Source organism: Dicentrarchus labrax, unplaced genomic scaffold, assembly GCF_905237075.1.
Source record: "Dicentrarchus labrax unplaced genomic scaffold, dlabrax2021, whole genome shotgun sequence".
Classification (NCBI taxonomy): Eukaryota; Metazoa; Chordata; class Actinopteri; family Moronidae; genus Dicentrarchus; species Dicentrarchus labrax.
Genome location: NW_026136715.1, coordinates 6,725,729 through 6,752,372, shown reverse-complemented (window position 1 = coordinate 6,752,372; position 26,644 = coordinate 6,725,729). Strand labels below are relative to the sequence as shown.

At 40.9% G+C, this 26,644-nt stretch overlaps 2 protein-coding genes across 3 annotated transcripts; both read right to left on the bottom strand.

Annotated features, from left to right (window-relative positions):
* Window positions 1-144: 144 nt before the first annotated feature.
* rnf41 (ring finger protein 41) lies at window positions 145-4,546 on the bottom strand. 2 transcript variants are annotated; one of them, XM_051425295.1, is made up of 7 exons: window positions 4,422-4,546; window positions 3,438-3,543; window positions 3,216-3,331; window positions 2,859-3,130; window positions 2,553-2,688; window positions 1,832-1,935; window positions 145-1,718 (listed from the first exon to the last, which is right to left on the bottom strand). In XM_051425295.1, the coding sequence occupies exons 3-7, from the start codon at window positions 3,303-3,305 to the stop codon at window positions 1,364-1,366; spliced, it is 957 nt and encodes a 318-aa protein (XP_051281255.1). In that variant the 5' UTR covers window positions 3,306-3,331; window positions 3,438-3,543; window positions 4,422-4,546; the 3' UTR covers window positions 145-1,363. The 2 variants fall into 2 exon arrangements, with proteins under 2 accessions (XP_051281255.1, XP_051281254.1); XM_051425294.1 differs by having other exon boundaries at window positions 3,447-3,543.
* A 1,368-nt stretch (window positions 4,547-5,914) lies between these two features.
* On the bottom strand, window positions 5,915-26,482 carry ankrd52a (ankyrin repeat domain 52a). The gene is made up of 28 exons (XM_051425285.1): window positions 26,315-26,482; window positions 25,287-25,370; window positions 25,097-25,175; window positions 24,842-24,912; window positions 24,438-24,638; window positions 24,259-24,346; window positions 23,819-23,961; window positions 23,409-23,621; window positions 22,626-22,704; window positions 22,402-22,516; window positions 22,122-22,204; window positions 21,894-22,011; window positions 21,719-21,787; window positions 21,449-21,589; window positions 20,919-20,981; window positions 20,637-20,748; window positions 20,171-20,242; window positions 19,863-20,064; window positions 19,641-19,728; window positions 19,432-19,549; window positions 18,088-18,307; window positions 17,901-17,988; window positions 17,681-17,764; window positions 17,296-17,441; window positions 17,030-17,112; window positions 16,736-16,818; window positions 16,450-16,541; window positions 5,915-15,964 (listed from the first exon to the last, which is right to left on the bottom strand). Exons 1-28 carry the CDS (start codon window positions 26,339-26,341, stop codon window positions 15,693-15,695), a joined length of 3,234 nt encoding a protein of 1,077 aa, XP_051281245.1. The 5' UTR covers window positions 26,342-26,482; the 3' UTR covers window positions 5,915-15,692.
* Window positions 26,483-26,644: the final 162 nt, after the last annotated feature.

Sequence of the window (26,644 nt, the reverse complement as noted above, 5' to 3'; positions counted from 1 at the left end):
AAGCTGATGTGCCCTTAAGTAATGTACCTCCCTGCAGATCTCTGATGACATGGTGTGGTAAAATTAGGAACTGCATTTTTTCCTAATTAAAATGCTAAATATAAAAATCCTGTTATCCCAATGAGAGAATACATTCTTCAAGGATAAAGTTTGACATTTTTTATTACTTTCTTGTCTGTACAGCACAGTACATAACAGACACAAAACAAATAAAAACATTAACAGGGAAAACAATAAAGGGCACAATGCAAACTCATCTGTTTACCGCACTTGTGTAGGCTTTTTATAGCGGATGTCTGAAGTCTTGTTTGTCTTACTACAGCAATAAGTGACTAATGGTGAAACATTTTACCTCTCAAAAGCCATATCTGTGACTTTACAAATATTTTTTACAATCTCCAAGCTATGGGTTTTTAGTGACGTCAGTGAACAGACGGTTGCTAACTGTGAAGAATGAGAAGATCAATGTCTATACTTCAATTATCAGAAAAAGACATATGGATCACCTAACATATCAAGAGACCCATTATGATTTGTCAAATAAAAATTCATTATACATAGTTAATTCCGAAATGTTGAACTTCAAATTTAACACTTAAACTGGACCCAACATTCAGACTATATATACAACTGAGGCAACAAAGAAAACACAAAATCGATTTTCTTCCTGCAATAAACTTCAAATGCACCAAAAAAGGCAGATTTCCATACATCGAATGGTAACATCTTCAAGCATTTTTGTGTAAAAGGCAACACAATAAATAAAACAAATGGCACAGAAGGTTTAGACAATCTAAACTGAGAAGCACAATGTCTTGTGAAATATTCACAGGAAACTAAACGCTAAAGCAAGCACGCGAAAAAAATCTTCTGAGCCAACGTCCCTGCAGACAGTAACACAGGCCGACAAAACAGAAACGAGATAAACAAAAATCACAATCTAATTACAGTGAGAGGAATAAGAGAATGACATTTATAATTCAATATAGTATTTGTATTTACAAGCATTTATACAACTGCGGACATTAAACATGGGGTTCAAGCTTATTACTATATTAGGACATGGAGCAGAACAATCAGATCATATAATGCACCAAATATAAACCTTGTAAACATCACATCTCACCTTTTATCTTAGATATCAGTCAGATTAAGTTTCTATTCGACAGGTTCATAACATATTTGTCCTTACTTTAAGGCATAGGTATCAAGCTTAGGAGTGAGCCTGTTATAAGATTTTATTTTAAATAAGCCAGATTTTTCAGGGAGGTTTCACTCCAACAAGGAAAAACCTACTCGTCACAGCAAACCCCCAAGCAAAACGTCCCCACTTGTCTCTGAATCAGCTCAGCAAGCCGTACAGTTATAAGATCTCCTCCACTCCGTGCGCAAAGATCATGACCAGGCCGGGTTCCAGGATCATATCCTCCCCCATATGCTGATTCTCACAGGCCATCACCACCACTGCCTGCTTGCCAGGAATACGCTTGGCAACATAGTTCTCGTAGTAGCGCCTGTTCATCTGTCGTGTCTCGAGCGTGGCTAGTCCCTGCGGCCAGTTACGCTCGTGGGCGTTCTCGATCAGGTCATTCACAATTGAGAGAGGACAGCCGCTGTCGATGAGGGAGCGTTTGATGACTGCCTGGAGCACGGCGTCGGGGGTGGAGATCATGCCACCCCAGCGTGTCACTCTTGCGGGCTGCATGGAGTTCACCCACCTGAAGAGAAGATAAACCACAAGAAATTAGAGACACAGCTGCATCTCCCTGATAAAGTTTATATTATTTTATATTAGAATACAAAGCAGGGGAGATAATGAAATTTCACTTACTCCAAGATCTCATTGTACTCGATGCTCTCTTCAAGGTTTTGCAGGTTAGGGTTAGCACTGCGGATTGCTCTCATGTAGGCTTTTAGCAGCTGAACGTCCCGTTTCTGGAATTTAAAAAGCATCATTCAGAGACGGATTTCACAAAATCTCCTAAAAGTAAGGAATTTATTTCAATTAATTAGCCTAGTGGCTGCCTTGAAAGGCTGCATGGATCAGAATGTGAGATATTCACATATCAATTTTCTTCAATTTCTTTCTTTCCTTCCCTTCACTCACTTTTATTAGATTTTCCTCAGTTGTATTAGTTTTGTCAGATTCCAATAGATTTCAATCTAACTGTTAAGAATATATTTGTAATAGCAGTGCCTTATATGGTTACATGATAATCATATATAAATATTCTTCTACTTCTACTACTGTATCAAACAGAACATATATAGAGACACGCATCCATACCAACCTGTAACACACAGACATATCAAACTCAAGTGATCAGTCAGGCAAACAGTCTACCAAACAATAACCACAATCTGTACCCAAATGCTTTGAGCAATTAATAAACCCAAATCCCAAAAAGCATTTTAGTAACTGAATTAGAGTGAACCACAGTATCTACTCAGTATAACTGTCAATATGAACCCATTCCACATTTGTAAGTAACATTATCCGTACTGGGCTCACAAAGCGGCTAATAAATCAATAAGCAGGCAAATGTTCTTACTTGTTCCCCCAACTGGTGTTTATGCTCAGCCACAGTTTTCTCCAGCTCCGAAATCTTTGTCTGTTGCTGCTGGACGACGCTCCGCAAGTGTTTGATGCAGTTATGGTTGGGCAGCTCATCTTTGGGCATCTCAAGCCTGCAAGAGTGGTGGTGGTGAGAAAATAACAGGAGAGAAAATAGAGGCTTTAATACCTACCATACAGAGGACAGGTCATACATTGCAAATCATATATTCATAATAATTTACAGCAAAAATTTAATTTATTATTTTTTTAGGTCATTTTCTGTCACATGAAAGCCACTCACCCACAACCCTCCTCACAGTTGACAGGCCTTTTGGGGTTGTGCTCACAGTCCTTGAGATGTGACTGCAGCTGGTCCAGCCGCAGCGTGGCCGTACAGCCAAAACCAGCATTGTCACAGCTGATCTGAAGTTTGGACAGCATGTTGCGCATGATGCGGGGCACAGGCCGGAGGTGAGCTAGTGTCACTACTGTGCGGTCAACAGGACAAATCTGTTGCTGCGCAAACCACTGTGTTATACAGGCATTGCAGAAGGCATGCTCACAATGTGGAGCCTGAAATGAAAATGAGAACACAAATTACACATTTGAAAAACGCTGATACAATTCAGAGTGGGTATTCTTTCAGACAGACACTTACCTGCACTGGTTCTTCGAGCACTCCACTACATATAGGGCACAGCAGGTCTTCATCCACCTCCCCTTGGAACCTCGTAACGTCGTACCCCATGGTACATTACTGGGACCCGCAACCTCCTGATCAACACACAACCATGCAAATTAGGTTTTTCAGACAACTTGACTACATTAAATAAAAGGACTGAAGATATTTCAGACACACACACAAATGCTTTCGGACTACCTCACTCACAAAAGGCCTCAAATGCTTCCATTCAGCTCTTGATGTAGTGCTGATTCGTCATATCTGGCAGAAACAATCTGTCTGGTGAAAGAGACACAGACAATCCCTGCAAAAAAAATTATATCATCACATGGTTATTTAGTTTTCAAGAGACTATAGGGTAGCTGCTGGTTAGATGAACTTATGTTATGCAATGTAATCTAACCCCACATGATGAATATAATGCAGTTTATCTGCAGACAATCAGTGATTTCTAACCTTCCTCGTCCTCATCAGACACTCTCTCTACTAGGATAACATTATAAAAAGGTAAAAACGAGGGGAATATTGCCATCTAACGAACACGTGTAGTCTTTTTTTTTTTATAAATTAAATGTACTCCATGGTATCAGCCATATTCAGACACATCCAAGAGCCCAAAAGCGACGTCCTTGATCGGTAACGTTGTGTGGGTTTCACGAACATTATCTCCCCGACTTTTGTGTTACCAGCCGAGCTCCAACATCTTGAGGAGAGCATCCTGTCGTCCCAGCTGACTGGTGGCTGACCTAATTTCAGTGAAAGCAGAACATACCGGTCTGGAGGCGATTTACAGATCCCCTTTTTTTCCTCCCATCGCACTCAGCATGCCTTGCAAAACAAGCTACCCCTCCATGCTAACAGTAGCTACGTGTATGATGTTGGTCCGCTGTCAGTGTTGCATTAAATCGCGCTGCCTTCGGGGTTTATAACGAGACGAACCGGTGTCGTGTTGAATAAACAGCCCAAATGCTTCTCTTCAGGTGTCAGTACCATGTATTTAAAAGGTGGCTAACGCTTGCTAACTGGATAACAGCAGCATCGCCCACGGTACCGTTGGTTTCCTCTGGATATTAGCCACCGAGCTAACCAGACAGACCTCAGTCTGGACAAACTGCACCGACAAATGGCTGCTTACAATCAGCCACGTCGGGAGAAAACATTATAACCGAGTCGTATACTTACTTGAACACACAGTAAAACAGATCCTAGTCACGATGTTTGTGTATTTTCGGGGCGTCCTACTGTTGCTAGTAGCTCCCTAGCCACGTCCTGTGCTAACGTTACATCCTACACTTCTGTCGACGTTACGCAGGCGGGCGATGACGTCATGACGCACAGGGAGCTTTTGATTGGTCTTTTAAAAATCTACCTCTCTATATTTTACCACATGTTTGAGGTGAATCTGTTTTATTTTATTTTTATAAACATGTGGTTAAATATGTATTAAAGGACCTTAAAGGAGAAACACAGCATATGTTACACTGAAAACTTACTTGTAAAGGAATAACAGTAGGAAGGCATGATGAGCTGTGAATATCTGTTTCTCAGTTTGTGAAAGTGTGCATTTTAATTCAATACATTCCAATATCAGGTTTGGCCGGATACGATAACAGCATGAAACTCCTCTTTCGCTGCCATGCACTGTTGCATTCCTCTGTATGAGGTAGAAGGTAAACAGGAAGGAAATGGACAGCAGCCTGCATGCAGAGTGTGTGAGAATATGGCTTAACAGAAGAGGGAGCTGACTATAAAACATGAGTCATCACTCCCTAACAGTGTGATTGCATGTTGCAACACCCCCCCCAAAAAAGCAATTTCATCACATTGCACGATTACTCTTAAAGAACCATTTGGTTGTGTTAAAACTGAAATCCAGCCCCAGTCAGTAGTAGTGTGAGCACAGTTAATGCACAATGGGTTACTGCAACATTTATGCTTCTTTCTTTTTGTGGTTGCCACAGTATGTAGTACAATATGTTCTTTAATCCTATATGGGATTTACACTTGAATAGAAGGACTCATTCATTGTACTACATAATTATTTTCATGTCTAAGTGCAGGTCAGTATTTCATTGGCTCCTCTATGAGCCCTTCTTAATGTCTCACAAGGTGTCTGAGAAATACTACAGGTTTGTATGACATTAGAGTGGCCTTTGTACATTCATTTCTAGTGGATGTAGCCTTGGGTCCGGGAGAGAGAGGCCATCGGGTGGTGCCCAACCTTCTCAGAGTGTTTGAACCACAACACTCTCCAGTTGTCAGTAGGACATTGGAAGCAAAAAGGTGTAAACTTCAAACCGTTCTGGAGATGTATATTGACACAGTAACTCAATACCCTTGAGAGCTAAACGTGTTATTGTCTGAAACACACCCAACACTTTCCTTCAGTAAATCCAATCAAGTTCTTTTCTTTGCTTCATCATCTCCGTCAGTTCCTCATTTCAATCAAGATAAACACCTTAGATCTGAAACCAAGAACCTCTTCCAGTAAAGACATTTTCACATTTAAATGAAGACTTGACTCAAACTATTTTTTTAGATAAAGAAGATTCTTCAGCTTCATGCAGCTTTTAGTTATTCCAGTTGATTCAACATAACTAATAAACAGGATAAAACATGTGAATATGAGACCTGAACAATTACTTATCAAAAGAAATAACTCCAGACTCAGGAAATATTTAGCAATAGCACTTTATTGAACACAAACAACCCTAAGCCACAATACTGAATGACAAGACCAATTGGCTGCAGCAAACATTTTATAAAATAGATTCAGGTTTAATGTCACTAAATTGTTTTTTTTTTTCTTTTAACGTCAGAAAGACAGATGCAGGTTTTTCCAAAACAGTGAATGATCTTTTACATATTTAACATTTTTGTAACAAATTATCATTCACATGTTCACACAAAGGAATAACAAGGCAAAGTGCTTTCAGGATTGCATTGTCGAAAAAACAAAACAGAAAAATGAATGGCTTGAGGTTTAGGTGAGACAGTGGGTGGGTGACGGGGGAGCGGGGGGGTGGTCCTGTCCTGGATTAGGCATAGGTGGGTGGGGTGAATGGGTGGGGGGCCCTGGTCAGAAAACCTCAAACCTTTCACCTTGTCCTGTACCCCTTGTAGTCAAACTGAATGTAAAATGTCAGGGCAGTGTGGAGATCTAAATCTAGCAGAATTTGGTTCGCAGTGGACAAATGGATTTCGAAGGCATACGGCTAGAGGGGCTCAAACTCGCCCTCGTACAGAATTACAAATCCACCTCACTATCTTCCTCGTGACAACCTGTGGTATCATTACAACTGCAGGGCAATCGATGGCTGACCCAGAATGAAGCTGTAAACGTTGAAATAATGTACACTATAGGGCTAGACAGGGAAGTATACGCACAGAGGAAACCAAAGAAATACATGGTGTTAAAAAAAAAAAAAAAAAAAAAGCCAATGCATGGTTATTTATTTTCCCAAGAAGATGAATCCTCTGACCATTCGCCACTGAATGTTAAAGGGGATAGACTATCATCATAATCTGCATCATAACATTGTCTGGCTTCACATTCCAGTGGTATTTTGTCGTATAAATGCTTCTCATAAATATTTTTTTTTTTTTTTCAACGTCAAATAGACATATACACATACAGCACAACCAAGCACACTTTTTATGTATAACTACCATTGCTTATGATAAATCTGTATTCCCGTACTGTGAATAGACTTTTTTTTTTTTTTGTCAGAACAGGTGGAGAGACAAAAACAATACTCAAGGCTGCAAAACAAGGAGGTAGGAGAAATGCTACTGAAAAACAGCAAGTGATGCTAACATGATCGTTCACTTAAAAATAATAGTGAGACACACCAGGCTTCGGCTCGACTTCTTGAACCATGCTAGTGCCGACAGTTGCTATTCCAGCCGGCATTTGAGGAGCGGTTGCGTTACAACTGTAGCGTTTAATTTTCACCTTTATTTTTTTTTGTTAAAAATAATGTGCAATATTGATTTGACCACCAAATTAAAAAAACATCCCAGACAAAAAAAAAAAAAATCTCAAAATTGTATGTCTCCTGATTGCTCCAGATGCAGACTGGTGTAGCAACTGTGGTGATTTACTAACTGAAGAAATCTTAGAGGCCCATTCTGCCTTACAAAAAAAAAAAAATAATAATAATTTGAATAGTGTCTTAAACCCTATATTTCCCGACTGGTCATATTCTAAAATTGGCTAACTTCATTGGTCCTGTTGTCATCACAGGTCTAGAGACCACGCTGCTGGTGATGGCATTGACTCCTTTACACACAGTAGAATAGTATATTTGCAGATTTTTGTAAATGAGGTAATCAGCGTTAGGCTAAATAGGGAACCCTGTCATTGACACACATGCCCACTTCATTCACCAGCAAAAAAAAAAAAAAAGCAAAAAGATTTCCTCAATCAGTGGGACAGGACTGTGGAAAATGAAATCAACTTTGGAATGTTGGGTGGACGAGCCAACTTTTTTTTGTGTGTGTGTGTGTAAAGGTGCACTGTGAAACTATTTGATTGTAACTCATCACATGCCCTGATTCAGAGTCCTTCCACTCATAATAAGGGCTCCTTTGTATTTCCCCTTAGATAAGCCACTCAATGTAAAAACAGGCAACCCATTATCAATCACTTTTTTTTTGTTTTGTTTTTTTGAATTCGTCATGAATTAAGGCTGCATCAGCAGCAGATCAATGCCTGCTTCAAGTCCAGTTGTGAGAGGATTGTTAATAGCTTGTGAGTTGCAATGAGTTGGCAACATCTACAGTGAAGCGGACTAAAAACAAAAACATGAAAAGGGACTACCACTACTAAAAATGTCACAGAACATGCAGTATACATCCTTTCCTACAGTAGGCTATTCCTAATAGCACATTCAAGGGGGGCTCCTAATGGGCAAATTCTCTGATATGGCTCTGCTTTAGAGTAATCAAGCTCGGTAGTGAGACTATTTCCATCGTGGGCTCACAGAAGGAGCAAGTCGATAAGGTGCTCCATCAGAAGATTGCTGCCTTATTTTTCACCTGCACAAATACTTTGTGTCATTCAGTTCAACAGGTTCAACAGTAAACACTGGAAAGTGTTCTGAACATTTGTTTTCCTTCGTGTAAATACATTTCACCCCCACCCCCCCAACCCCGCCCAAAGACGCATCCTCTGCTGGTGAAAACAAACGGCACTTTCAAGGGGAATGTTTCTCTAAAATCACAATCACAGGACCTCCAAGTAACAAATTCTGAAAACACATAGGCTATACAGTAGATATAAATCTCATGAGTTTCTTAACTGTACAAGCTTTAGGCTACACACTGAAAAGGGAGGGACACGTAGAACCCTTAATGCTTAACATTGAAAACAAATATAAGGCATTTCATATTTCCTTTTATCCGCATACATCACTGACAGCAGGTCTAAATATTTTTGAGAAAACATTTCATTCAAGGAGGAAGAGGATGCATATACACATCTACACATGCAAATGAACATGTCTACCGGCTAATAAACCAGAAGTCCAGACTACAATACTATCAAAGTCCATCCATAAAAAAAAAAAAAAAAAAAAAAAAAAAAGCACCTACTCATATCTACCAGTCAACTTGTGCACAGTCCTTTCTCTGAGCAGGCAGCTTTTAAAGTTGGACATTGATCACAGTTTTAAGAATGGAATATCAAACACTCCACTATCAAATGCCACCTCTCTGAATACAAACAAGAGGACCACTTGAAATCCTTCATTTGCTACAGACGAGTGACTTTTGGTGTTAACAGAAAGGGCATATTAAATAATATTTTTTTTATTTTTCTCAACTGAGGAAGCAATGATAAACAAAAGGTTATTGCACTTTTTATCTTTTGTCTATTTCAAACGAGGTCAGCTTTAGAGAAGATGATTCATGCCTTAATGTCGTGGCAAGACAACAAATGTTACGTCACTTCTATAAGTATGATCACACTGTTATTAACACTGCACACAGCTACTACTGCAACCCTACTTGTAGTCAGTCTACCCTAAATAAACACAAAACAATCTCTACAATCAATTTGCAACACAGTCACAACAAACAGTTTTGCCTAAACTTGATCTTGAGCGCAGGTACCGCATCGTTTCACAACTTGGTTTGTATTGTGAAGTTACTAATCGTCGATGAATAGAGTTGAGAAGAACAGTCAGAAGAAGCTCTGAAACTCCACCACGATGGTCTTTCTACAGTTGATGTGTTACTGACAATCGAAACCTCGTGTCTTCTGCACACAGAGGAGTCGGGTGTCTTTTCTTTCCTCTCATCTTTGCCTAAATTTGGTCTATAGGCTCCTTCACTCCTTGGTGTTTGGAGAGCCAACTGAGCCCCGAGGTGCCTTCTTTGGATTTGTGCTTTCATACTATTGATCCCCCCTCCATTCAATGTTTGATGTGCCCTAAATCGCATCAGTAATGTGCAATTTATTCTGCCACCCAAAAGGGAGCACTCAGTCACTGCATAATGAAATCCAGACTAATACAGGAGGAGTTTTTCCAGGCTTTTTTTTCTCCTCTCTTTGTTTCTTATAACTCAGATCACATAGGGTTGAAATAATCACGCTCAGAGGGAATATGAGCCTATCCACTGTAGTTGTGTATGTTCAGTGTAATTTCTTTTTCCCATTATAAGGCTTCTGGGAAATACAAATGGAAGACCGTACCTTTCGGTAGTAACAAATAAAAGGCACCATGCCACCACTGTGCTCGATATTACACAGGTCCTATTGGTGGGTGGGGGGGATTAATAACCAAGTGTTCAGGCAGGGAAGGCGGTCGAACTAGCATTAGTCATACAGTAAAATTGTATTGTTTTGACTTACAGAGGTAAAGTTTTATAGCTACCTTCATTCCCCACCTTATATTAGACTGTACCCTTTACCCTATATGACCTGCACTTGATAACAGACTCATCTGTTGGTTGCAATGAAGAGAAACATGTTGAATCATGGTTACTATGCTTTTTCTGTTCTAAAAAAAGGGACTTGTGCATGTTTTAGGTTCGACATGCATATATTGAAAAGTCACTCACACACACTATAAGAGAGAAATCTACACGACTGGCATCAGGAAAAAACGAGAAGAAATCACAGAGGATAAATGTCAGCGTCATCACACAAAATTTCACTGATGAGGTAAAACTGCAGGTCCAATAAAAAGTACAAGGTGCAGTTCGCTGCCCCTTTGTAAGGTAGGAAACATGAGACATCTGCCGACACTAATCTAACACTTCCGCATAGATACATCTCTGATTTAGGCTGGTTTAAGCAGAATTACACTACCCACGACAAGATGGATCACACAATTTTTTAACTCTTTGTTAGCATAGCTGTACAAGCATTTTTCATAAGAATTTCCTTTCCATCAATATTTTTTTTTTTTTGAGGTACACCACTTTTATCCCCAGTGTCCTTTGGCTCTGGATGACAGAGAAGCCAAAGTTGATTGTTTACGAGTGAATTCTGAATTCATTCAATTCACAGTGGCAAATATGGCGATATCCTAACCTCTCAGAACAATCTCTGCACCATGGCAACCTTGAGCTATGTGCTACCTCAATTGATTTGTGTGCTTCTCGACACCCAAAGATGTCTGTAAGACCAAAATTAGCCAAGAATTTTTTATTCATTTTTCTTCGTTTAGCAATCCAACCAAGTAGCATAACTCTACAGGTGATGCAACTTATCAGGTACTGCCAGGTATCATTTCCTTTTTCAGCTTTTAAGGCAAAAGGCTCAACAGTGGATCAGAGAGTTGAATTGAAATTTGCCATTTACTTCAAGTAAGAACCGAGACATCCATTGAGGCAAATCAATTCTATATTGTATATACCAAGCTTTTTTTTTTGGACATCAAAAATGTTTTTTTTTTCCTTCCTGGTAACACACATTATAAACCATCTTGTTAAATAAACACACAACCTAGGGATTGCTTTGCCAATACCAAAGGGACTCACTATATTCTTCAAAAATGTCCAATTATACAACAGACTTCTACCGACACCAAATTTTAAACAGAATACTTGCATTTAAGTACTAATATCCCATGCAAATATTTATATAGTTTTTCTTTGACTAATATAATTGGTGAAAACACATGCAGCTCCAAACACAAAACTGTAATAATCCGGCCTACTTCTGAATAAGTTACTGACCAAGTAAGTATGATTCATGTCTAAAGGCAAATAAAGGTTTCTATGGCACTAAATGGGTGTAGCTTAGGTGCATTTCTGTCAAATATAGGCTATTTACGAGTATGTGTGATCATATCTACTGTAGACCTTTTTGTCCCTCTTGTTTTACTGTACTGTAAGGCAATCTCAATGGAATGGATGAACATGAATGTTAAATTCATCTGAACTCTTGTCCTCTGTTTACCTTGTAGGCTACACTCCACACAAATATATATGTATAGAGAAAGAAGAGCGATATTACACAACAGCAGGCCTACACTCCAACAATAATGCCAAGAACAAAACCTATCCAGACCCTCAATGCAGGAAGACTACTACACATACTGTATAATATGTGGGAATTAGTTATTACATGCTACCTGTATAATCATATCTACGCAAGACAAATGAAGAGCAACAGTTTAAAGTCGGGAGAAAGCAAGTTGTCCTGCTCTAAACTGACCCTACATTCATTTCAGTCAGAAAATTCATGGCTCAGATTTGATGGTCAGACTGTAAACTGCTTGAACATATGCATAAATCCATTGCTGCTTTACTAAGAGGTTTTCCCCCTCTCGACACATTTTGGCAAAACAGGCCTTATTTGTGACCAAAGATTATAACATCTAACCCGCATTTAAATCTTCCATTGGCATTTATGCTATGATTTACTGAATTGGCCTAAATGGATGGCAGTGCAATATTTGTGCTGCACACGATTACACACACTCTCTATTGCTACAATTGGACCTTTCATTGCTTTCCGTTTCTGACACCAGATATATTGTATATGCTCCACTTGTTCAACCGTTACTATATCAAAATTGTGATCTAGCTCCATGCACAATCACTCAGTTATCACTGGTACACACAAATAAAAAAAGCATGTATAAGAATACTGTGATACAACAAAAGGATTCAGTTGCAACCTGTATAGTTGCAGGGGCAATGGCTCCATTTACTGGTCAGATAAGGACATCACAAGAGAAAAAAATCCCTGCCCAAACAGACATCACCTGCAGATGGCAGAGAGAGTATGTAGAGTATTTTGAGGAGTCTGCCTGAGGTGTCTGTTGAATCACTGGACTGACTTTAAGTGACTTAGGCCAGAGTCTGTATTATTAACAGTAGGCTGGGTAATGTAACCTTGTCACTTTTTTTTTTTTTGGGCCGGTTGCCCAGAAATAGATAACACAAAGAAAGTCAGCGGGCAGTGGACACTGTCCCAAAGTACTTAGAGACACTTTTTTTTTTTTAAGTAATGCATTGTTAGAGTACAATTTTGTTGCAGCCTTTGCTTGTCTTTTGCAACCCTACCTTCCTGTATTCAGCAGCAACACACATGCATGTAAACATAAGTACATACATTACATCTGCTCTATTTTGCACACTTAGAACCTGAATGTACTAAAGTGCGTGCTTGACTATCTAATTAAGTGCTGTGGGATTAGGGTTAAAAAGGAATTAAATTACGGAAAATCCCATCAAACAAAAACGTAGACATAATCATCCTGCTGAGATCTGATTGGATTAATAAATTCTGCCCGCTGCTTCAGCACAGGTCCTGAGATTACAAAAAAATTATGTACCTATCCCTAATATTAATAATAATAATAATATTAATAATAATAATAATAATATTATAACTGTTCTTGTAGAAATGATAAATTGATCAAGGGAACAAAGGTTGGGGGTCACAAATTAGATCCATTTCATTTCAATCAATTATGGAGGTCAATTGAAATGCCAACTACGAATCTATGACACTAACTCTGAGAAATTACTGCTCTGAAATGGACTTAGTCAGTTTTAGAAAATCAAGTAAAATACACTAAAGACTTTCTCGCGGGGGTATTTAACAACATAGCCTAGTCTAGGTCCTCATCTCTCATCCAGTCAACTAATGTGTGCAATTGTGCCACTTCATTACCAGTGGATATGAAGTTATCACATCAATGAAAACAATCTGACTCAGTGTAATTTAACCACCAGCAGATGGTCTAAAACAAAAAACAAAAACAAAAAAACCCCAAAACAAAAACAAACAAAAAAAAAAAACCCGACAAAATAGCATAGATATAACATCTAAAAGTCACAAACAGCTCTAGTGGTCCGATACAATCATCTTTAGTATGCTTAGTACCAGAAATGGGATGAGGAGACAACAAAATGAACACCAAAAAAGCACATATTTGGATTTCTGCTATTCCTGAAATCTAAACAGGTATTGGCCTAAGCAAAGATCCCTCTCATTTTCCTCTTAGCCCTATTTTCTTCTATAAGGGATATCACCTCCCTGGTCATTAATAATGCCGGGGCATATAAAGATATGCCGGGCAATTTGTTTTCCACTAGATAATATGGTGCAACTGTGGTTCAATGCTGTTGCTATCAAATGTGTGGAAAGTTAATCAGTCTCAGGGCTCATCATACTCTGCCATTACGCAATCCAACTGAAATGATGTGTTACGGAAGGCATGGGTCAAAAGGCATTTCATGAGATGCCATAAAGGCAATCCAGTGCATTTGTGTTGACACTGACAGTAAAATGCCCGGCACACACAGAGCCATTCGTTTAGTCTTTAGGTAATTTTTCATGAAACAATAAAAACGCAAAAAAAAAAAAAAAAAAAGAGAAAGAAAAAATCAAACACATTCCAGGGAAACAAAAGCCCTTGTGACAGTGATTGTCTATTCAATAATGTTAAACAAAAAGGCCAAAAGAAAATATTGCTTGAAAACTGCCCAATAAAAATAGCAGACAATACTCTATCTGTTCAAATTGATCAGAGCTGACCACTGAGAAGTTGCGATATGAGCTATTATTTGTTTAAGACTAGTTTACCAGCTCCACAAAATACTCCTTTTAGTGACAGCTTGTTAAAACCACAATGCTTAATGGCCAGTTCAACTTAAAAAGAAAAAAGAAAAAAAAAAGAAAAAACACAAAAGAAAAAAACGTCATGAGTGCCTAAAAACCAAAACTGATCGCTCTCTTTCGATAATTAGGCCATTCAAATTCTGAAATCTTTTCCAAAAAACACTGTTAAAGAGATGGGAAATAAATTGAAATGGCTTGTTCATTTATGTGCTCAGATATATGACGCTTTGATGAGGTGTTGTTGGCAGATATTACTAGTAAAGCCTTCATCTAGAAATAAACAAGGCCTCAGTCAGTCACTATCCTACAGTAGTTCTCTAGTCCTACAAAAAAGAGAACATTAGGCCTACGGACCCTGGGTGAAGATGAAGCAGCTGCTAAACGAGTTGACGAGGTATATCAAGATCTATTGTCTTTCTCTATACAGTACAGTTCATCTCAAATAAATAATTTATAGCCATAATAGTGTTGATCAACTTTGGTCATAAGTTATATGCTTAGAAACATTCTAGCTTAACAAACACTTATTTAGCATCTTTAAAACATGAAGTCAGCATTAAGAACAAATCGATGTTACAGCGCTGACCCGAAACATGGCTCTCCTTTGGAAGGAGACATGCTAATGTATTCAGCAGCATTACCAAATTATCTTAAAATGCCAAACAATTCTAGGCCGTACATTTAAAGTACACTATGGAATTAACATCTTTGTGACCCTTTTCCAAATTTTCGGATTGTACTGTAGTACACAAGCATTGCACTCTTAAGCAAAATTTAGATTTTTCCCTTGTGTGGTTCCTTCATAAAAATCTAAGCTAACGGACAATTAAAACAAAAAAGAAAGAAAAAAATAAATCAAAAAACAAACAAAGAAACTCTTTGATCATTCTTTTGGGAAGGCTGTATGTTCCTCTACAAGGTCACCACAACTGATTAAACATGATATGACTTTTATACTGAATGATATGAAGAGAAAGACAGTCGAGGATACAGCGATTTCCATGCTCTTAGATGTCGGTTATATAATTGTCTCAACATGGTTTTAAAGGGTTAAATGATTTAGAGATGGCCAGATTGCTAGTGTTTGTTTTGGATGCCACACTTTATCTGAGTGACCTTGTAGAGCAATCCGCCCCTACATATTAAGCACTACTAGGAGATGGAGGAATGGGATCTAATTGCATATTAGGTTTGACTGCACCTCAAGAGAAGACCAAACACTCACGCACACACAGACACACAAACACATACATACACAGAACAGACATGTGGGTGGGTGCTCTCCTGGTCCTCGGGGCCATGTTAAAGGGAGTCCCCCCCTGGTGGTGATGATGGTGATAGCAGCTGACTGAGGGGGGCACGTGACCTCACTCAGACAGACACCCATCCAGGCCGACCGGTGCACCGTGACGGTCTTTGACGTAGCCGTTGTGGAGGCCGTTGCTGGGCAGGGGGGCGCAGGTGGCGGTGATGCCGCAGTGCTTCAGCAAGTTGAGACCCGGGGAGGGGGAGACGGTGGGAGAGGAGCAGGAGCAGGAGGAAGGGTCCCGCTGGGGGAAAGGCTTCATGGTAGAGAGGATCAGAGCCAGGCAGTCAGCCACGTCCTTGTTAGGAGCACAGGCCAGAGCTGGGGTGTGGCCTGATTGACAGATAACAAACTCAAATTAGTGCATACATACAACAACACGTGACGGTGAATTATGACCCAAATCTCCAGCTTCCATCAGTTCAATGGAGCATTTTAGCATCTTTTTAACTCATTTGTTTTGCATTTTGGTTGACTCACGATGGTCTTATCAGTGTCGTTGTCAGACGCAGTGCGCAGCTGTTATCAGAGAAAAAAAAACTCTTGCTCCCTGCTCACCCCACATACAGCAGCAGACAGACGCAGTTAGTGACTGACTGGTGAACATAGTGGAGCATTTCACAGCTAAAGAGACATATTTACCTCAGGAGTGTGTGTGGAGGTCTAATGTACCTACAGAATCATTTATAGTAAATATCCTAAAATATTTTAAACATTGTAAGATTCTTTTAAAATTCCAGACTCTAAACTCACTAGAAATTAACACAAGAGTTTAACTGTAAATCAAACTGGATGAACAAAACCTGAAAATGACTCACCCTCCTCATCCACAGCCAGCACAGTGGCTCCTCTACTCAGCAGTGCCTGCACCACCGTAGCCAGGCCATTACGTGCTGCAAGATGGAGGGGCCTGGAGGAGAACAAGGGAGACTGTGAGAGACAGCTGGCAGAGCTACTATTCGAACTACAACATGTGAAGAGTACCATAAAACTTTGATTTAAAAAAAAAAAAGAGCCTCAGAGTTAGCAAAATCATTAAAATGACTAAACATTAACCCTGACCACGTTTTTGTTGATAGCTTAAAATTGTTAATAGCTTCTCACATTTGCAGAGCACTGTTGGTGGCGTTTATGAGTGTGGGACTGTGGATCTCCCCCAGAATCAGCAGGGCACACATCTCATGAGCCTGAGGGATAAAATAAAAAGACAGTGAAAAAATTATACATGAGCTTCTGTCGCTCAGCATTCAAAGAAAGTGCACCTCATTACACTCAGGTGCAAAATATTGCTGATGAAAGAAGAACTGTACTTGATTAAGGACTCGGATTCTTTCTAATAGGCTTGGTGTTCATGCACACCACAGTGAAGCTTTGACTTAGCATAATTGTGCTGTGTACCTTGCTGCAGGCCAGGTGCAGGGCAGTGTTCCTGTTCTCATCCAGCAGTGTCAGGTCAGCCTTGGCCCGGTGAAGGAGGATGGCTGGATGACAACAAAAAAACCCCATTAATTCCCTGCAACTATAGACGACCTGATCTGATAATTATAGCCAAAGGAGATGCTCAAGGGACCCAGTCAAGCATAGAGTGTGACAAATAGCTATGTATTCCTGAGAAAACAAACTGCACTTAAGAATCCCAAGAGAATAACAGGTCAAAGACTTACCCACGGTGCCACTGTGTCCCTTGTCAGCAGCTACCATCAGAGCAGAGCGTCCACTTTTGTCCACTGTATTGATCTCTGTCCCATGGCGAAGCACCAGCTGAAGTCCTGCGACATCCTCAGCAAATGCAGCAGCATGCAGTGGGGTCCTACAGGCACAGACAAAGACAGTCCAAGCAATTACAGTATAATCAGTGTAACTGTGGCAGACCGTCGTGACCAATTATTTTAAAAGATAGAAGGAGGAATGGCTTTAGGTAGCACCACTAACTCTACACTACTAACAATGATGAGGATATCTTAAAAATGCTCTTTTTTTTAGGATCTACATTACATGCTGTCTTTCTGAATCACAGTTGTTCCCAAATAAACTCTTCTGCAACCTCACCTTCCTTTGGCATCTCTGGTGTTAATCATGTGGACCCCAGCAGATTCCAGCAGCCTCTCTGCAGCACCGCTGTGGCCATTCATCCTACAAACACGACGGTTGAGTAAATGAAATGATGTTTTCATCTAAACCGACAAATTGTGTTTTTGTTTTCCTTTTAAGTAATAAATTTCGACACAGCAAGACACAAGACAAGAGCATATGCCAAGTTAATACTCACAGAGCACAGTGCAGGGGGGTGAAAGGGTTTCCCTCTTCATGGATAAATGTTTTAAATTCAAGTAAAACCTCCAAACAGTCTTCATGCCCTGAGAACGAACACACTCAGCATTATAGACAGCAGATGTTACAGTGATTAATTGCAGGTTTGAGGATTAGCCATTTCCAGTCGATCAAACTGAGCAAACCTTTGTAAGCAGCCCAGTGTAATGGGGTGTATTGTTTGTTGTCCAGCAGTTTATCTTGTGGGTCTGTTGCCATGGTGGCCTGCACCAGACTGGCCAGGATCTCCGTGTGGCCTCTGGATGCAGCGTAGTGCAGCGGTGTACTACCCTGGACGTCCCGACACAGTGCAGAAGCTTTGTGCTCCAGCAGGGCTGTCACACAGTCATCATGTCCCAACACCGCCTGAACAAAGACCAGCAAGGAGTGATGAGACAATCTCCACTGATAAAAACAACACCTTTACTTTAACTACACATTCCTCTGTTATGCCTTCTACTCCGGGACCTCAGCAGTAATAATTAGATCTAGGATACTTTCTTGGACCTGGGATTTCTTTTTTAGGGATTAAGAATGTTATCCATTAGATATCTCATTTGAGAAGGTTTTTTTTTTTTTAATCCAGTGTTTCCTTTTAATTACTATGACTATGGCACGCCACCATGGTCTAATTTCAGCCGCCATAGTTTCATAAAAGTATGTGTACACTTCTCTCTAACATTGTGTTTTTCGCCATTGCTTCAGCAAAGCATCTCTCACTCACAGTACAAATATCTGAACAATTAACTAGTGGTCAATCTCCCCTCACTCTGCTCCTCCTCCACAGTCTACTGACAGTCACACTGCTATGCAGAGAAACACAGAGTCAGACGCTCTCTGGTGCAGATAGTGTTTATTTTACCAGTGCGGACCAGGTAAAGCAAGAGTGAACAGCAGTGGACACATCACCTGTTTGTTACCACGTTAGTGTTGGTAAAAATCCTGAACGAAAGGTGACTTTACAAACGTTACTGCTGAAGAAAGTCAACAGAGACACAGAGAGAGAGAGAGAGAGAAACAGTAAGAGGCAAGGGCCGCGAGCCAATGTCTGAGTGAATGAGAGAGACCAGAGTATCTGTGTGTGTGGCTTGTGTGGAGAAGACTTATGGAAGAGAAAAGCAAGGTGATTAAAGTAGTTTGAGAGTTACGTGAAATAAGTTATATATAAGTAAAATGTAAAAAATAAGTATGTGTTTTATTTTCAATAGCTTAATATCGGCAACACACTGGATATTTAAAAAGGTTCCCAGTTTGACTAGATTATCTAAAGTACTATATTTGGTAGCAAGGATTAAGGTGAAACACTTAAGTTGTTTGTGCTGTAAATGTTAAAATCTACTGTGTTTGCATTCTAAATGTTAACTTCTACTGTATTAAGTAACACTTGTATGTTATGTTTACCCACCAATTAGTCTTTTTTTAGTAGTTTTTGTGGTATAATTGATGCTCTGCTACAGTTTGTAGCCACGTGCAGTGTTGTTTTGACCTACCCCTCTGTGCAAAGCTGTGCTGCCCCTCTTGTCCTTGGCATCTGGCAAGGCACCCTTCTCCAACAGGAAGTGAACACAGTCAGTGTGACCTCCCAGAACAGCTAGCATCAGAGGGGTCCTGAGGGAGAGAGAGGTGACAATAAAGATGTGTTTCATTGGTAGGGTTAGGCATTAAACTACAGCCACACGTTTAAAAGAAAACAACTCACTGGCCAAATTTGTCCGCAACGTTGGTGAGATCCCCCTCCTCTCCATAATCAATCATCATGCGCAGGCAGTCTGAGTGACCATTGGCAGCTGGTATGAAAGAGTACAAGAGTGAGAGTTACAAATATATTTGTATATTCTCAACATACAATTGACTGTATTCAGGATGGTAACAATCAGACAAAATGCTACACCATGAAATCTTTAAGCAGAGAGAAGTATACCTGCAACATGAATTGGAGTCCACATGAGGCGGTTGTCATTGAGGAGACAGGAGGCCCCCTGAGCCAACAGTACCTCCACACAGCGGGCGTACCCTTTCTGTGCAGCCAAGTAGAGCACAGAACGGCCCGCAGCATCCTGCATATCAACATAGGCTGCAGTCTCCGTCAGCACACGCAGTGCCTGCCAGTGGCCCTTGTCAGCCTGAGGGAGCAGAGGAATGCCGTCACAACTCTGGATTTTGTTAACATTAAGAGCTTGATTACAGTCTGTGTCGACCCAGAGAGCTGATTAAATGGGAAACACTTACAGCAAGATGCAGTGGACTGACTGGAATACTGCTTTCTATGTCTCCTAGTGCATTAAAAGACATCTCCAGGAGCTAAAAAATAAACCACAACGGTGGATTTCATTTAATTTACTGAGGAAAGAAGTAAAACACAACTTGCTACGCATATTAATATAAATTTTAAATCTACACCTGAACATTTGTTGTCATGCACAGTCTCTAAAAAAAAACAATCCTATTAACTAATCATTCACCCTAAACATCGTTTAATTCTGGAAACATATTTCACTCAGCTAGGGCACAGAATTAATAAATACATCTGTTGACCTAAGAAAGTCTTGCATCTACTGTGGACCAGATTTGTGACATCTGCTTAGGTGGAATATGTGCAATCAGTGTGTGTAACATGTCGAATTTGTAACATCTGATGCATCTACCGAGTTAAGGGATTTCAGATTTAAAAAAAAAAGAAAACTGAAAAACTCACCAACTCCAGGTTCTGCTTGTTGCCATGGTAAGCTGCGTAGTGGACAGCACTGTAACCCTTTGAGTTGACCATGGATGGATCAGCACCATTGTCCAAAAGATGCTCCAAGCAGCTGTTATTAAAAGACGACACAAAATGTAGCGAAGGGATAAAGAATAGCAGCATTTCATTTGGCGGTCTTAATGTGTGAATGTTTTCCACAAACAAACTTTTGTGTTGTTTTATTGAATTTGAAGTCATAATCCCATTAGTCCTGGTCAGACACAAGAGACAAGAACTTACAAGTATGACTCCTTCGCCTCATCCTCATCGTTCTGATGGTTGCCAGAAAAATGACGATCGACTCTGAAAACAACAAGAAATACTTTGAGTCAATCTTATTCTGTTTTTAGGGTGAACTTGTACAGTCTGTCCAGAGACATTTACAGCAATGTTTTTCTATCAATGTGGATGTTTTCTGCTGAATAAACCAACAAATAAACTGAAATCAAACTAAAAAATAAAGTTTCTTGAGGTCAGGATAACATAAATCACGGCAAAGCTACACATTCCTTGGTGTGTTGTTTAGATTGTTACACCGCTATCCAAGAAAGCTTGTTGTTCAACTATTTAGTATATTTACATAAAAGTAAACAGCTTGAACCTTATAAAAATGAGTCATGAGAGAAAACAAGTTGAGATACATATGATCGAGAAACACCGTTTACGAACTTCATAAACCACTTTCTGCCAGACATGAACAGAATTTGGTGGCTTGTGTTGCCTCTGTTGTGTCAGAGAGAACACAGAATGAGAGAAACACATTTTCCAACCTGCTGAAGGCTTGGGAGGCAGCAGAGTAGTGCAGGGGAGTACAGCCTGTCTGGTCAGGCTCGTTGACCTCAGCGCCAGCGCTCACCAGGGTCACAGTGCACTGGTACCTCCCATTAGCAGCTGCATAGTGCAACGGTGTCCTACAGAGAGGGAGAGAGAATACAGTCACTCAGAATGAGAATGACACTTAGGTAAATCACCGTTACAGCATCAGTAAAATGAAAACACATATTTCAAAAAAAAAAAAAAAAGGATCAGGGGAAACTCACCTTCCCATTATGTCCCTCTTATTCAAGTCAGTACCGCTGCTTAAGAGCAAGTTCAGACATTCAACATTTCTGTAAAGAAAGGTGATCACAGGAACAGAGTTACAGATGACATGTGATACAAGAATATTTTGACAAATTTGAATAATTCATGTACAGAGCAGATTCTGCATCTCACCCTCCAGAGGCAGCAGCGTGTAGACAGGTCCTCCCAAAGTTGTCAGGGGTGTTTATGTCAAACCCAGCCGATAGTACATGCTCCTTACTCATAGATGAAACTATACTATACAGCTGACCTGTAGGGTTCATTAAGAAACAGGTCGCTTTAACAGCTGTGTCCAAAGTGTATACAAACATAGATATAGAAGTTAATAAGAGTGCACAGATCTATGGAACAAAGACAAACCTGAGGAGAGTAACTTGCGACAACAGTCTGAAAACCCGTACAGCACAGCTAAGTGCAAGGGGAACATTCCATGGATCCCACGTCTGGAAATGCCAAAAACACACAGAACAGAAAGTTAGAAACCAAGTAGTCATTGAAAGTGTAATCCCAAACACACTCAACTGTCTTACAGCAGCAGACACATACATGAATGTTGTTACTTCATATTAAAGGTTTTGTCTTTACAACCTTATGGCATGATTACACTCAACAGTAACATTACTTAAGAGTTTTCCGATACCTGGCCGTGTCTGCTCCGTTGGTCATCAGAGTGCTGATCAGCAGTTCATGGCCGTACTTAGCAGCAACGTGGAGAGGAGTATTGCCATACTTATCCACGCAATCAATTTCCCCACCTGAAGGAAAGTAGGAAAAGACAGAGTGAATCAAATACCCATTAGGAGGAGAGAAAACCTGCTGCAACATTTTCTCACAGATCATCCCGACAGCCACAATCATCGTTACCATTTTGGATGAGGATCTGAGAGCGTGTGAAGCGTCCATGAATGGCTGCCATGTGCAGGGGGCTCTTCCCTTCTTTGCTCTACGTAGGGTAAAAAAACAGAATATACAATTGTGTCAGTTTATCTTAAGGATAGTTCAGAGATAACTACCACAGAGTCAGAATTCACTGATTAATTAGACTTTTAGCAAGCTTCGGAAAACTGCAACAGGCCGGTTTGACAACTCTGTATCTTACAGCTAAAGTATACATGTTTCTACACTCTTTGTGCAGTGTTTCTGAAGGCAGCAGCAGCTAAGCAGTTTCGACTCTTTCTGCTATCACATCAAATTAATATAAATTTGGAGTGACAAGTTTACAAGACTCACTTTACATTACGGTCAATCCGTTTCCACTAAAAAGGCAGTTAACCAGAAATTGTGTCATTTCTAGCAGCTAAATGTATGTGTGAGACAGAGAAGAGTTTCTATAGTATAGGAATCGGATGTGTCATTTCTTCTGCTAAACTAACCACATGTTCATTACTTTGGACCACAGCTACAATTCAAACACACACACACACACACACACACACACACACACACACACACACACACACAAGAAATCTCTAATTTGTGTAGAAAAAACTGAACTAGTTTATGAATGACAATCTTTGATAGTGGCCTAACCATTGCACTCTTATCGCCAAAATACACTACTAGTAATAAGAGGAACAAATAAGACACAGTAGTTAAAGTAAACTGTGCAGTAATTTCCATTCGGGACATCTGTAGTGTATTTCATACCTGCTGGTTGACATCTGCCCCATTGTTGACCAGCAACTCCAGACAGAGGGCACCGTTGGTGGAGACGGCAGCCAGGTGCAGAGGGGTGTAGCCGCACTTGTTGGGCTGGTTAACATTAGCTCCATGGTTCACCAGCTCGGTAGCCACCGCCTCCTGCCCCATGTAGCAAGCCACGTGGAGTGGAGTGTTTCCAAAGCCATTGGGCTCATCAATCTGACAGTAAAACACAAAAGGTGACACAAGATCAGACTGCACCTCGAGCTCGGGATTCCTGGAAATCTTAAAATACAAGACATATTTTAGCTGCTGATGATAAAAGACTATTCATTATACAATGTGACATTTAATAAAGCAGACAATATGGCAGCGTAATTTGGCTAGTTTCAAAATCTATATATAAAACCACTCACCTCTGCCCCCATCCTCAGTAGGTACTTCACAATTTCGATGTGACCACTTGCAGCAGCAGCATGGAGAGGTGTATAGCCCTGCTTATCCTTGCAGCTCTTGTCTGCACTGCGGGACACCAGCAACTTCACAACCTCTGAATGCCCTAAAGGAAACACAAACACACACATGTCAGTATGATCCCCAACATGAATTATATGTTTATTTGACAAATTCACGGCAATAATGGCCACAAATAGAGAGATTAAAGCAAATGACGCACCACAGTTGGTTCTTTCAGTGATAGTAGGGTCTTTTACCCCTAGACTGTGATGTAAGGACTTGGCCATGTTATTGCTCCTCATTTGAGTCAAACTTGCAGTGAACAATGGGAGCTTTTACTGCTGTCTGACAATGAAAATTTGTGTTGTGCAGCATTGGCAAGAAAGGAAAACTTGCTTACCCAAGTAAGCAGCACAATGGATAGGCTGTCTCTCCTTCTTATCGATGGCACTCAGGTTGGCCCCTTTGTTCAGCAGCAGCTTCACCATCTGTAATAAAAATAAATACATTTGAAGAAACACCCCTTTTATGGTCTCATTATTTAATGAATCCCAAAGAAGAGAAGGGCATAACTCTTACCTCTTGGAACCCACTCTGAGCTGCGTGGTGCAGGGCAGTTCTGCCGGTGCGATCTGCCATGTTCAGGTTGCTCAGCTGGGTTAGCAGGGCCTCTGCGCAGCGCGTGGCACGGTTGGCAGTAGCCACATGCAGCGGTGTCTGCCAGAACTTGTCTCGTGCGTTTGCCTCTGCTCCGCGCCTCAGCAGCAGACCCACTGCCCTCTAGGGAGAAGGAAGCAATCACAAGAGCTTAAAGTACACATCACATCTGCAGTTTGCAGCATTTCCTGCAGTCAGCACAATATTTTGGTGCAATTTTATAATCGCTGTGGGTGAATACATAATAGAATTAAAGGATGAGGTCATCTGACAGAGAGATAATTGGACTGTTTGAAATGGCAAAAGGAAATGAGTTGATTGCTTACTTCATTCCTGGAAGCAGCCGCCCTGTGCAACGGGGTCAACCATACATGGTCTTTAGCATTTACAGTGGCACCTGGCAGACACACAAAAATACATCAACCATTTCTTTTTAGGGGTCACAAAGACGTTGGTGAGAAGAGCAATACAGCTGCTGGTGTAATGACAAAGTATAAAGTATGCACCACATTTCACTAACACAGAGGAGACTAAAATCTTAACACATAGTGAAGCATTGGTAATACATAAAGCTCACTCACCTGATTCAATGAGGAGGTCCATTATATGGACGTCACCCACACAGGCAGCAGCATGAAGTGGCGTACGGCGATCTTGGTCCTGAGGGATAAACATTGTTCACAATCAGGGAGAACCTTTTGTGTAATGGAACAAATCCTTTCGTGATCTGAACCCTGTTTTGCTCCCTAACCTAATGTACATCATACATACCAGTGCATTGACATCCTCCTTTTTGTGCAATAATAGTTGAACTTCTTCAGCATTACGATTGAAGATGGCCTGGACCAGAGGAGGCTGCAACACAGAAATACCTCTTCAGTTAACAGCTCCGATAAGGTTGCATACAATTACGTTAACGCCGGTGGTGCGGTGGTCCCTGGAGAAGTGGGTATACTCTTAAAATTTAAGCCCGTAACATAAACAATGACATGTATGACTGCTCTTGCATATGTAGCTCAAAAAAGGGGGGCCAGTAGTATTTATCACTCAACTTCTGCTGCTTGACAGAAGAAGAGGAGCAACTACAAAATTATTCATTTTGAGTGTAGTATCCCTTTACTCCATCCTAGGTCATGCCTTTGCCATCCTGCAAAAATAAAACCAGCTCACAGATCACCACTGAATGAAGTGTGTGTCACCAATGTTGACTGAAAGAGAAGTACCCCGTATACCTGCGTACACCCTGCACTAAACCACCGGGTAACGTTGCTCGATGCCCATCACACTGGGATTCATCTGCACTTCTAGTTCCAGCAATTAACCAACCAGCGATATGGTTGATATCATATTAAAGTTGTATTTAGTTCGTTTACTGTAGCTGTAGATTTAACGTTACCTAATGCATCCCCCCCCTCCCTTTTCCTTTCCAGTAAATACCCTGATCCCGACTGCGGCCTACAGGCCCTCATCTCTCTTCTTACGTCAGCTAGCCCAACGGCTCTAGTTAGCTACCCAGCTAGCTCCGGATCTGGCCCCGACCCAGAGGAGGGCCTCGACCGCAGCTGCAACAACGCGGTGTGTGTGTGTGTGTGTTCAATCCCGAAGCATCGCTAACCACAAGGGCCTACATCAATTCAACTCGCGATGTCCGCTTGACACAAAACATGCACCGCCGACGAGCCAGAAACGAAAACAAGCCGTTGAGCGAGTAAGACGTAATGTGTTGCGCACAAGAAGCTTCCACCAGCAAATAGACTGCGCCACAAGCACAAACACGGAGCGCTTTATTTTCAGCGTACCTGGTCTGCAATGTTGAGTACTCCCATCTCCCAAACTCAGCCAGGACGGAGCTCCTTCATGAGGATGAAACTTCGAGGTATATTGCGGTGCGCTACTGTATCCACTTTTTCAGACTACACCCATAGCTGGTTGCAAACACAAATGCGGTCTTGATCTGTCACTGTTGTTGTCTGTATCCTCTGTCTGGTCTGACGATACAGGCTACGACGGTGCGGGTCCGCCTACAGGCGTGGCGGTCTGTTTTCGCCTCCTCGGGTGAAATGGCGCCATCTGGTGGGCGAAGGCTGTAAGTGCACCCTGCAGTCACACCGACGATATGGGGGGGGTAC